The 12,982-nt window shown below is 37.0% G+C and overlaps 1 protein-coding gene across 1 annotated transcript in view; it reads left to right on the top strand.

Annotated features, from left to right (window-relative positions):
* Positions 1–667: 667 nt before the first annotated feature.
* Positions 668–12,982, top strand: part of LOC106867814 (uncharacterized) — a 48,861-nt gene continuing 36,546 nt past the window's right edge. The window contains exons 1-2 of the mRNA XM_014912837.3: positions 668–890; positions 3,648–3,944. Of these exons, the coding sequence (XP_014768323.1) occupies positions 3,649–3,944 (296 nt within the window). The 5' untranslated portion in view covers positions 668–890; position 3,648. The remainder of the gene's footprint in view (positions 891–3,647; positions 3,945–12,982) is intronic.

The raw sequence follows: 12,982 nt of genomic DNA, 5'->3' as shown, positions 1-12,982 counted from the left end.
CCTATCATACCGTGTAATGGAAGAGGTGACTGACATGCATCGTCATTGATTTGTACTGGGGTGCCATTGGGGGGGGGGCAACTTGGTGGGTCATACATTTAAAAAAATATAATTTAAAACTTTAGAAAATCTATCTTAATATTCAACCATCTTAAGGTAGCAAGCTGGCAGAAACGATAGAACACTGGACGAAATACTTAGTGGTATTTCGTCCGTCTTTATGTTCTGAGTTCAAATTCCGCCAAGGTCGACTTTGCCTTTCATCCTTTCGGAATCAATAAAAATGAGTAGCAGTTGAGCAAATGAAGTCAATGTAGTCGACTTACTCCCACCCCCGAAATTGCTGGCCTTGTGCTAAACTTGGAAATCAATATTTAACTAACTTGATAAACATGTTATTCATATTTGTTATACACAAGCGTGATTAATAAAACCATAATTTCAAATCCTTTCTCTAATTTCTAGCATTAAACCACATTTGTTTTAAAGCGTCCGTATGAAGTGCGCTCCTAATTTTTTTTTTATTTAATATTCAGATCGACAAGAAGTCAAAATGATTGAAGAGAACTATTTTATGTCAATTTGAGTAACTATAGTAAAATCGTTATGTTACAGAGTTGCGTCCACTTTACAATAGAGTAATAGTAACAACTGCAATCTAGATGGCGCTTTATTTGTTGTCATTGGTTTCAACATGAACACCTTGCCGGTAACAACAACAACAACAACAGCAGCAGCAACAACAACTCCAGTAACACCATCCACTTTAGCTTGATTAATCGAATATCGATGTCCTGTGTTGTTCCACTGTGTAACTTTTATGGGACAATGAAACCGGTCATGTATCGCTGACAATTACAATTTAATGTGTACATATACTTGGTTTTCAGGTCTGTAATTCGCAGCTTCGATTATCAATAATCGTTTTCTATTTGTTATTATTAGTTTTGTTTCATATATTACTTTATTATTATTATTATTATTATGATTATTATTATTATTATTGTTGTTGTTGTTGTTAGTATTAAAGATGAAATAATAATTATTATTACTCGATATGTTATTACTATTGTTAATATGGTTACAGCTATTGTTCTTAACGTTGATGTTGTTGTCAATATCTTATTGAGGTTGTTTCTTTTTTTTTTTTTGTACTGCTTTTTTTTTATTTACTTTTTCTTATAAGCAAAGTTGTACAAGCGATATTACTACCAGCGTATTACTGGTACCTATTTTATCGATTCTGAAAGGATTTGATTACAGAAAATATAGATAGATGAATATAGATTATTGTAAGGTGCTCCATTGTATTTTTCGTTTTTTTCGTCAATCTGTTACTTTTCGACAAAATCGTTGAAGTGCCGAATGGAAAATATCTTGCAGTATTTGGTTTGGCTTTCATCGTTTCGAATTTCACAGCTTTGTCGTACATTAGCGGTTGATAGAGTACCAGTCCAACACTGAGGACCATCCTTTTTTCTTTCACCGCTCTCCCCCTCCTCCCTTCCCCCTTTCCTCCCCTCCGCTTCACTTCCCCCTTTCCTCCCCTCCGCTTCACTTCCCCCTTCCACACTCCTCCTTCACTCCCCCTTCCACCCCTCTCTCCCACTTCTTTTCCTTGGTACTTATTGTACTTATGTCACTTTAATTCATCCTGAGATTTTCGTTAAGGATGCCCAAGTCAGTGGAATACTCAACCATCCACACTTTTTTTAATTTCACAAGTAGGAATACAATTGGTTGAATAAGTGAAGGCTCATCATTGAACCTAATGAAGAATCCACTGATACCAATGCCACCGACATCACCAACAGCACCACCACCACCAACAACAACAACAACAACACAAATACTATCAATAACACAAAGCCTAACTTCCATTACAACTACTGCAGCTACCGTCAACATCACCACCACCAACAACCTCCACACACCAACACAACAACAACAATATTAATACCACCAACACCACTATGTTTGATGTTTTAATGATGTTGGTGCTAAGCTAGCTGAATCGGTAGAGCATCAGAAAATTCATTGTTTAAATTCTGTTTGAAATCAGCTTTGTCTTTCATCCTTTTGGGGTCGATAAAATAAAATACCAGCCAAGTTCTTTGGGTCATGGTACCAACTAAGCTCCATTCATTCAAAATTGCTAGTCTAATGTCTATGATTAGAAACAAGTGTTGTAAATGCCATAAAGTAAGAAGTTAGTTTGTAGCTGAGTTAGGTCTTAAACCTAGTCTAACTGCTATATCGACACCATACATTATAGGTTTTTGTTGTTTATGTTTTTGGTAAAGGCATGAAAATCACTAAATCTCATTTCTCATCCTTGTAAATTTAAGATCATCTGTATGTATAAGGAAACACAGTCGTGCTTTGTTTTTTGTCACTGGTGTTATGCTGTGTCTATAAGACAGGACACTTTGATTTCCATAATCCAGCTTATTAACCCTTTAGCATTTCAGATTATTCTGTCAAATCTAATACTTATTTATTCACATTGTTTTGAATTAAACAGACATTATCTCAAGCTTTGAGATTTTGATGATGTGATTACTTACTTTTAGAATGACATTGTGAGAGGAAGTGTGAGAAGCCTGATCTGATAAGCTTGAACACAAAACATGTAGAATAGTTGGGCCAGATGCAGCTGGTTTAAATGCTAAAGAGTTTAAGACTGAGGCATTGTTGAATTGAATGTCTCATGGTATTTCCCTTGATTCTCTGTGTTCTCAGTTCAAAGTCTGACAAAGTCAACTTTGCTTTCCAACCAATCAGAGTGGACAGCTTGCATAACACTGCAAAGACTCTCACCTACAAAGCCAAGTAGTCCAGAAACAAACAAGAACAAGATCTCCATCTTTGCAATGAGGCAAGTGTTAATAGATAAAAAAAATGATAGGAGAATATTGTAGTTCGCTTGAAGCCTTGTGTATTGTTTGTAAAGAATGAAAAGTTTTGAATGGTACAACAATGCACTATAATACAAAAAATGGACTATATACCTGTTGTAATTTAGTCATCCACAGTCCGATGATATTTCGGAATACAATTCCTTCTTCAGATATTCTTAGATGGAGTTGCTGTTATAAGTTTATAGCAGACACTCCATCTAAGAATATCTGAAGAAGGAATTGTAATTCCGAAATATTGGACTATGGATAACTAAATTACAGCAGGTATATAGTCCATTTTTTGTATTATAGTGCATTGTTGTACCATTCAAAACTTTTTATTCTTTAAAAAAATGATAATTTTGTTTTTATGAAATTGAGCTGGGAGCTGAACTAAGCATGGCTACAGGCAGGATCCAGTGTGAAAGCTATATGTTTAACACCCCTACTCTATATAGTTGCTTGATCTGCTAGAAATAACAACCAGATTTTGTTCAATTTAGATCCTGCTATGTTAGAAACAAAATGTTGTTGTAATTATACAAAACTCAGTTGATCTATAAACAACAACAACTGCTGCTGCTGCTACTACAAATATACCATCTCACCCCCACCTCGCCCCAGCTCTATCTCACTTGCTTAACATTTAAGTAAAACACTAGACATTGAAAGAAATATCTAAATTTTAAAGAAATGTTATGATAAACATGATTTTTAAAAACTTTTTTTTGGTTTAATCTTTTACAGAATGGAGTACCGTTTGGAAAGGTACTCACCCCAGCATCCACTGCCAGAGAGCATTCAGAAGATGGAAGTGAATGAAACAGTGTGTCATTACTGTGGAGTAAGCTATCTCATTCACAGAGAAATTAAAGCACTTGAAGATAAGATCCTAAGATTGGAATTGGAATTGAAAAAATGCAGAGATGCCGAACAGAGAGAAAAGGAGCTTATTTCTCGGGTTAATAGTCTGCAGCAATCTCTTGAAGAAGTCCAACAGCAGAAGGAAACACTACATAATGCTTCCACATTAAATGAAGCCCAGTAAGCAGTTTTTAGTGAAGTATACCAGTAATACACTGAGTGGTGTTGTGGTCTTGCGTGTTTGTGTATGTGTGTGCGTGCAGTGTGTGTGTGTGTATGTTTGTACAAGGTAGAGATATGATTGACCAACTTCAATCTTTCCCTATGAATCTGGTTGCTTGTTCCAGTGTTAGAAACCATTCTTGTTCTTATTTAATTCAAGCTCAGTTCTGATCAAAGGCACCTATGATTAAAAGGCATCCCAGCCATGACAGTCTTGTTTCTATTTGTTTCTTTCAAATACATTGTACATCTAATAATGCATTTTTTTCTGATATGTCCTTCCCACAGTTTTTTATCTGGAGAATTTGGCAGAGATGCTAGGACATCAAATAGAGTGCTTGATAGTATTTGTTCTGGCTCTTGGAGTTCTCAGTTCAAATCATATCCACTGCCAAGACTAATCCCTCAACCATCGCACCACGATTGATTTTGAAAGGTTCAGTGGATGAAGCGGGAGGAGTGTGACTGTCTGTTGAACCATGATGGAGTGATTTAAGTGAGATTTAATTACTTGTTTTAGTGTGGATAGCAAATGGCAAACTAGATAGAAAAGGGGGATAAAATGATGGTAGAGTTGGTAAGGAAACAAAAAGGTAGTTAATGGATGGTAGAATTGGTAGAACAAAAGGTAGTGGGTGGTAGAAATATTGAAAGAGTGCACAAAGTTATTTGTGGCATTTATCTCATAAACTGAAGACATCATCAATTTATGTTTCATTAGAGAGAAGTACGCATCACTGAGAGATGCTTCAAACATTTTAGATAGATATGGCCATCAACGATTGATGCTCACACGCTTACTTTGTGTAATGTGCCTAAGCAAAAACAATGTCGGAATCTCATGATTTTATGTTCGCACTGGAAGTAAAAGAAAGTGAATGTTTAAAGCACTTTTTGATAATGAGATTGTAAATTTTATTGTTCATGAGTTTAATAATTATTATAATTTTTGTACTTATTTAAAATGAAAATAAGTATAAAAATTACTCCTAAGAAAAAGAAATTTTAAAAATATTTTCTTTCTCCTGTTTGGCACACATATTCATGCAACTCTTTTCTGTTGTTTAAGGGTTAATTATGTCTATTCACATTCAAAATCCAAATACCTCTGGGGCCATCATTGCATTTCATCCTTCCAAGCTCAATACAATAAAGTACTTATAATATACTGAGATTAATTTGATTGCTTATACCTTATCCCTTCATCATCAAAAAGGTTTTATGGATTTGTGGGTTTCTTTTAGCAATCATTAGTAGTAATTAAGATGGTGAGCTAGCTGAATTGTTAGCATGCCAGGTAAAATGTTTAGTGGCATTTTGTCCATCCTTGCATTCTGTGTTCAAATTCTGCTGAGGTCGACTTTGTGCTTCATCCCTTTGGGGTTGATAAAAGAAGTATCAGTTGAACATTGGGGTTGATGTAATTGACTTAACCCTCCACCCACCCCCCAAAAATTGCTGGCCTTGTGCCAAAATTTGAAGCCATTATTATGGTAGTAATTAAGGTAGCAAGCTGGCAGAATCGTTAGCAAACTGGGTGAAATGCTTAGCTGTATTTCGTCTGCTGCTTTGTCCTGAGTTCAGATTCCAACGAGGTCGACTTTGTCTTTCATCTTCTTGGGGTTGATAAATTAAGTACCAGTTGCATACTGAGGGTGATCTAATCAACTGGCCTCCCCTTCCCCCAAACTTCAGGCCTGGTGCCTATTGTAGAAAAGATTATTATTATTATTAAGGTGGCAAGCTGGCAGAATCATTAGCATGCTGGGTAAAATGCTTAGCGATATTTTGGCTGCAGCTACATTCTGAGTTTAAATTCTGCCAAGGTCAACTTTGCCTTTCATCCTTTTGGGGGTCAATAAATTAAGTACCAGTTGCAAACTAGGATTGATCTAATCAACTGGCCCCCTCCCCACAAATTTCAGGCCTTGTGCCTATAGTAGGAAGGATCAGAGTAGTAAGGGTACGTTTAAGCAGCACCAGAATGTGTATGTTAACACAGGACCAGCACAAGTGCTTTTTAAGTGGCACTGGCACCTGGAAGAACAAGCCTTTCTGGGTCAATGAAATAAATACCAGTTGAATATGAGTTGATGTAATTGACTAGCTTCTGCCTCCAAAATTTCAGGCCTTGTGGCTATAGTAGAAAGGATTATTATGGTAAAAATTAAGGCAATAAGCTGGCTAAATTGTCAGCACATTGAAGAAAATACTTAGCAGCATTTCTTTTGGCTCTTTATATTCTGTGTTCAAAATTGCCTAGATCAATTTTGCCTTTCATCTTTTCACGATCATTAGACTACAGTACCAGTTAAGTAGTGGGATCAAAAATATTGCAGGTCTTGTGCCAAATTTGAAACCGTTAGTATTATTATTATTATGACACAAATTATCAAATAAGGGCCCAAATACCTTGTGGTATTTATTTACAGCTCTTTACAGTCGGAATTTGAACCCCGTTGTCTTTCAATCTTTCTGGATTGATAAAGTACCATTCTGAGTACTGTATTAGATTAAATCAATCACATCCCTTCCCCAACTAAATGTGTAACCTGGCAGAATCATTAAAGGGTTCTGTTATCTTTTATCTTTTACATGTTTTAGTCACTAGACTGTGGCCATGCTGGGGCACTGCCTTGAGGAATTTAGTCAAACGAATTGACCCTGTACTTAATTTTTTTTAAAGCCTATCAGTCTCTTTCATCAAATCGCTAATTTACAGGGATGTAAGCACACCAACACTGGTGAAGCACAAACACAGACACAAAGACACACACACACACACACACGCACGCATATACATAAGTATACAACTTGCTTCTTTCAGTTTCTATCTACCAAATCCACTCACAAGGCTTTGGTTAGCCGAAGGCTATAATAGGAGACACTTGCCCAAGGTGCTATGGAATGGGACTGAAACCAGAACAATGTGGTTAGGAAACAAGTTTCTTACCACACAGCCATGCCTGCACCTGGACAAATTACTTTACAGTATTTATGGAATTATGATACGGTATAAGTAGTTATGGTTCTTCATGTTCCAAATTCAAAGTTAACCAAAGTCAGCTTTGCCTTCCACCCCTTCAGAGTCAATAAAATAAGGTAGAATTCTTTTACTGAGGTCTGTTTAATTAACTGACCCCTGCCCCACCAACTTTCAGACCTCATGCCTGTGTTAGAAACAATATAAAGCAGTTGGTTGGTAGAACATGATAGAGTATTCTACGACAAAAAAATGCTTTGCAATATTAGTTCTAACCAAGATGGCAAGCTGGCAGAAATGTTAGCATGCCAGGTGAAACGCTTAGTGGTATTTCATCTGTCTTTATGCTCTGAGTTAAAATTCCGCCAAGGTTGACTTTGCCTTTCATCCTTTCAGGGTCGATAAATTAAATACCAGTTATGCACTGGGGTTGATGTAATCGACTTAATCTCTTTGTCTGTCCTTGTTTGTCCCCTCTATGTTTAGCCCCTTGTGGGCAATAAAGGAATAAGAATTATTAGCATGCCGAACAAAACGCTTAGTGGAATTTCATATCTTTATGTTTTGAGTTCAAATTCTGCTGAGGTCAACTTTGCCTTTCATCTCTTCAGGGTCAATAAAATAAGTACCAGTTGAGCACTGAGGTTGATGTAAATGACTAACCCCAACCCCACGAAATTTCTGGCCTTGTGCCAAAATTTGAAACCAACTTTATGTCTTTGGGTAAGGTGTTGAGTTGGTAGAATCATTAGCATGCCAGACAAAATGCATTCTGAGTTCAAATCATTCTGATGTCAACCTTACCTTTCATCCTTTCTGGGAAGATAAATTTTAGACCTTGTACCTATGTCAGGCACAATACCTACAACTTTTTTTTAGTTCATATTTTACTCAAGGAAACTTCTTCTGTCATACTTTTTGGGCAACAGATTCACACAATTATTATAGTGGAGGGCAAAAAGCCTTGCAGTATTTGTTTCAGCAGTCTACTTTCTGAGTTCAAATCCTACTGTAGTCAACTTAATATTTCATACTTTTGGGGTTGATAAAATTGATTAACCCACTCCCTTCAAAATCATTAACCTTTTGTCTAAGTCAGAAACAATCCAAGCCCTTGTGGCTAATGGTAATAAAAATTATTAATAATAATAATAGTAGTAGTAGTAGTAGTAATAATAATAATGATAATAATAGTAAAAGTGAAGGTGTGTGGCTCAGTGGTTAGGGCATTGGGCTCACAATCATAAGGTAGTGAGTTTGATTCCTGGACTGGGCTCCGTGTTGTGTTCTTGAGCAAGACACTTTATTTCACATTGCTCCAGTTCAATCAGCTGTAGCAATGAGTTGTGATGTCCTCTCTCTTGGATAACACTGGTGGCATGGAGAGAGGAGGCTGGTATGCATGGGTGACTGCTGGTTTTCTATAAATGACCTTGCCTGGACTTGTGCCTCAGGGGGGAACTTTGTAGGTGCAATCCCATGGTCAGTTATGACAGAAAGGGGTCTTCAATAAGAATAATGAAAATTATCAACATCATTGTTGTAAGCTGGCAGAATCAGTTATGCAATTGAAATAAAAATCACTTAGTGGAATTTCTTTGGACTTTTTACATTGCGAGTTCAAATTCTGTCTTGGTCAGTTTTGCCATTCATCCCTTCAAGGTTGATAAAATAAAGTACCTGTCAAGTATTGGGGGTCAATGTATTTGAGTAGCCCTCTCTCCCATTATTATTATCTTGATTGGCAAAATCAACTTTACCTGTTATCTCTTAAGTTGGGGGTGTGGAGTTGGCAGCGGTGGTGATGGTGTTAGTGGAAGTGGTAGTGGTGATGGTGGGATAAAAGACCTAGGAAGAAGATATGATGAGGTCTGATCTCAGGAAGCTCGTGCAATAAGCCATACTACTGAAGAGCTATCCACCTCCTATGATTGCATGTTAAAAGGCAGCAGCTGCTTTTCTTCATCAGCTGATGATGAAGATGGTGGTGGTGGTGGTGAGGAAGAAGAAGAAATTGAGAACAATATTTTTTTGCATCAGTGATCAAAGTGTACTGTTCCATCTCATTGCCTGTTCAGGCTCATTTATTACAATATTTCATATTTCCTAACTTCAGTTTTCTTTCTCCTAGAGGTACCGTCAGAAATTCTTACATTTACAGGGTTGGGTCACCATTTTGGCAGTCTTCTCATCTCTTGTCAATGCAGATGGTGATTGCTAATTGCTAAATTTTTAAACAATATTCTTTCTTTCTTTTTTTCTTTCTTATTTTCTCTCTCCTTCTTCCTCTCTTCCTCTCTCTCTCTCTCAAGATGTAATTCTGTATTCTTACTTAGTGAGTCAACAATTAACACTTTGCTAGATGCAGAAAGATTAAACTTCCGTTGAAGAATTTTAATAAGGATGAGCCATGAGAATTATTTACCATATCTTCTGAAAGAAAAATCATCAAATAATGGGGTTTCTTTGTTGCAAGGGAGGGGATTATTTATTCTTTAATTATTCTCTTAATTGAAAAGACAAAAATGGATAAGAGTGAATAACTGGAAGGAAGAGCATCTAGTTGTAAAAAAAAATGCTTTAAAAATGGGTTTCTATGTAGACCATATTAACCTACAAAAATAAACATAAAACTAATGAACATTTTCATGCTCATGGCTGGGGTGAGGAGAGCTCAGACACAACTGTGTTGCTTTTTTGTTACTCTCTTTCAAATGAATAGGATTTATGAGCCCTGAGTTCTCTACAGACTTGACTTACTATTGAGTTAGCTTCCTTAGTCTTAGCCTCTTTACAGACTCGCAGTTAGAGAGGATTTATTCTCAAAGATTATGTTCTAATCTAGGTTGCCTTACTAGGCTGCCAAACCCAGAGCATGATTAAAAAAGAAAGAAACTAAAGTGTTTTATCAATAGCTGATTGCAACCCCCGACCAACAGCCATTAGGTTCTGTGCCAAATTAGCACTTTTCTTGACCAATCATTTTATTTTATTAATAACAGCAGCAACTTCTATGACAACACCAAAACCCAGCAGCAGCTTAGATCAGCCATTTTCAGATCAGCCATCCTGTTTTATTGAATTCCTCTGATCAACTGGTGTCAACAGTTGATGAACCTCCATCATTACTTTCTAAAGTTGTGTACCATGTCATTCATCTAAAAATTAAACTGGCACCATCACCAAATCAACATCAGCAATTCTTCTAGCCAATCAGTGACTCAGACCAATGCTAAATAGTGGTCGCTGTTTATTATGGCACTGCAATCAATGCCCAAATATTCTAGGAAAGTCTTGTAAAATTTTGTCAATCACGATTTGATCTGGTTTGATGCTAAGTCATTCTACTTATGTGGATGTTCTAGATCAGTATTTCTCACCCATTTTTTCCCTATGGACCCCATTACTTTTTTTACTTTACTAGATCCTCATAGCCATTCAACATTTAAAAATTATAATATATTTTTATGATTAAATATTATTAGGAATTGTATTTGAAAACATGTTTAAATATTTTGTGTATTGTAGAAGTATAACTAACTTATTGCAGATAAATTTTAACAACAAAATTTTATATGAAACCCCAAGGGCCATATGGACCTTGGTTGAGAATCTAGATGATTCTGCTGACTGTGTAAATGTTCATTATTTACAATTGACGGATATTTGTCCTCATCTTGTTTGTTGTTAACACGTTTCGGCTGATATACCTCCCAGCCTTCATCAGGTGTCTTGGGGAAATTTCGAACCTGGGTTCTCATTCCTAAGGTATTTTTCAATGTTATCATTATTATTATTATCATTATTATTGTTCAGGTCACTACCTAGAATCGAACTCGGAATCTTGGGCTTAGTAGCCCGCGCTCTTAACCACTACGCCATATGCCTGCACTACACCATATGCCCACGGGCATATGGTGTAGTGGTTAAGAGTGCAGGCTACTAAGCCCAAGATTCCGAGTTTGATTCCAGGCAGTGACCTGAACAATAATAATAATGATAACATTGAAAAATACCTTAGGAATGAGAACCCAGGTTCGAAATTTCCCCAAGACACCTGATGATGGCTGGGAGGTATATCAGCCGAAACGTGTTAACAACAAACAAGATGAGGACAAATATCCATCAATTGTAAATAATGCAAATAATGTACATAATTCTTCATCTTTATGTTGTTTACATATAAACCAACCAGATGTTTATCATAATATATCATGCTACAGCATTGTTGTCTATAGGTCTTTCACATCTATTTACAGCCACGAAGTATTTATATATATCAAATAACTAGAACTTTATTATCACCACTTCTTTCACTTTCAAACTTCAATTCCCATCTCTTTTAAGATGTGAGTAGCCATGTTGCTCCTCTACTGCAAGAAGCCCGATCTGCTCCAGCCTTTTTTCTCTACTCCTTATTCTCCAAGAATAAAGTTCTCTCTCCCCAAGTGAGAAGGGAGAACTTTATGCAGCTTGCAAGACTACATAGTGACCTATGTAGTCTTGCAAGCTGCATAGTGACCTCACTAGTGCAGGTAGCATGTCAAAAAAGCACCTAGTACATGCTACTCTTAAATGTTAGTAGCCATGTTGCTCCTCTACAACAAGAAACCTGTTTTACTCCAGCCTTTTTACTCTTGTACAGTACCCCTTATTCTCTAAGCATAAAGTTCTCCCTTCCCTACTTGGGGCTTGTGGTCCTGCAATCTGTATAGTGAACTCACTAGTACTGGTGGCTTAAAAAAAAAAGGCATCCATGTTGTAACGTGGTTGGTGTTAGGAAGGGCATCAAGCTGTAGAAACTATGCCAAAGCAGACACTGGAGTTCTTGGGCCTATCATATCACAATACAGTCCTTGGGCCTATCCTATCCCATCAAATAGTCCAATCCATGCCGACATTGAATGTGGACGTTAAATAGTGATGGTGGTGGTGGTCGTGGTGGTGACAATGAATGGTTTATTACAATTGATTTCTTTCAATCTTCTTTGTATCTGCTATTGTTCCTGCTCACATTAATCCTCCACCAACTCCTCTACTATCTCCAAACAGTCACGTTGCATCTCATTACAGTTTGTCAATGCATATCAATACATGTGATACGGCATGGTATTTATCTGTTCACATCAACAGATCGTATCGACTGTGGTTTGATTAAATATCTGAATACCACAAGACTGTTCAATGAGAGCTGAACCATGGCAACTTAACAACAATAATCACATTACTTTTACAAATAATACATACTGGGGTTGAGTCATTTGACTAAAAATTCTTCATGGAGGTGTCTCAGCATGATTGCAGTCAAATGATTGAAACAAGTAAAAGGTAATATATATATATATATATATACACACACACACACACACACACACACACACACATATATATATATGTATGTATGTATGTGTGTGTATGTTTGCGTGTATATATATATATATATATGTGTGTAATTTAATTGTCACTAATAGTGACTGATGGTGCAAGTGTATGGAACTGTGCTTCCTTGCAGCTAAGGGTTTTTTTACTCTCATTTCTAGCAACGTAGGTGCTACTCTGCACTGTCAGTCAAAATCAGTGACAGTTGAATTATATTGTGTATAGCCATCTTCATTATTTTATATTGGCCGTTGCCAGTACCGCCTGACTGGCTCCTGTAGGATTTTCGAGCGAGATCGTTGCCAGTGCCCCTGGACTGGCTTGTGCGGGTGGCACATAAAAGACACCATTTCGAGCGTGGCCGTTTTCGTGCGGGTGACACGTAAAAGCACCCACTACACTCTCTGAGTGGTTGGCGTTAGGAAGGGCATCCAGCTGTAGAAACTCTGCCAAATCAGACTGGAGCCTGGTGTTGCCATCCGGTTTCACCAGTCCTCAGTCAAATCGTCCAACCCATGCTAGCATGGAAAGCGGACGTTAAACGATGATGATGATGATGATGATGATGATGTACATACATACATACTTATGAATATATGTATGTATATATCAATGTGTGTATGTGTGTGTCTTT

Source organism: Octopus bimaculoides, chromosome Z, assembly GCF_046866305.1.
Source record: "Octopus bimaculoides isolate indiv1 chromosome Z, ASM4686630v1, whole genome shotgun sequence".
Taxonomy (NCBI): domain Eukaryota; kingdom Metazoa; phylum Mollusca; class Cephalopoda; order Octopoda; family Octopodidae; genus Octopus; species Octopus bimaculoides.
The sequence above is the reverse complement of the archived record's forward strand: the minus strand, read 5'-3'. Positions and strand labels throughout refer to the sequence as shown.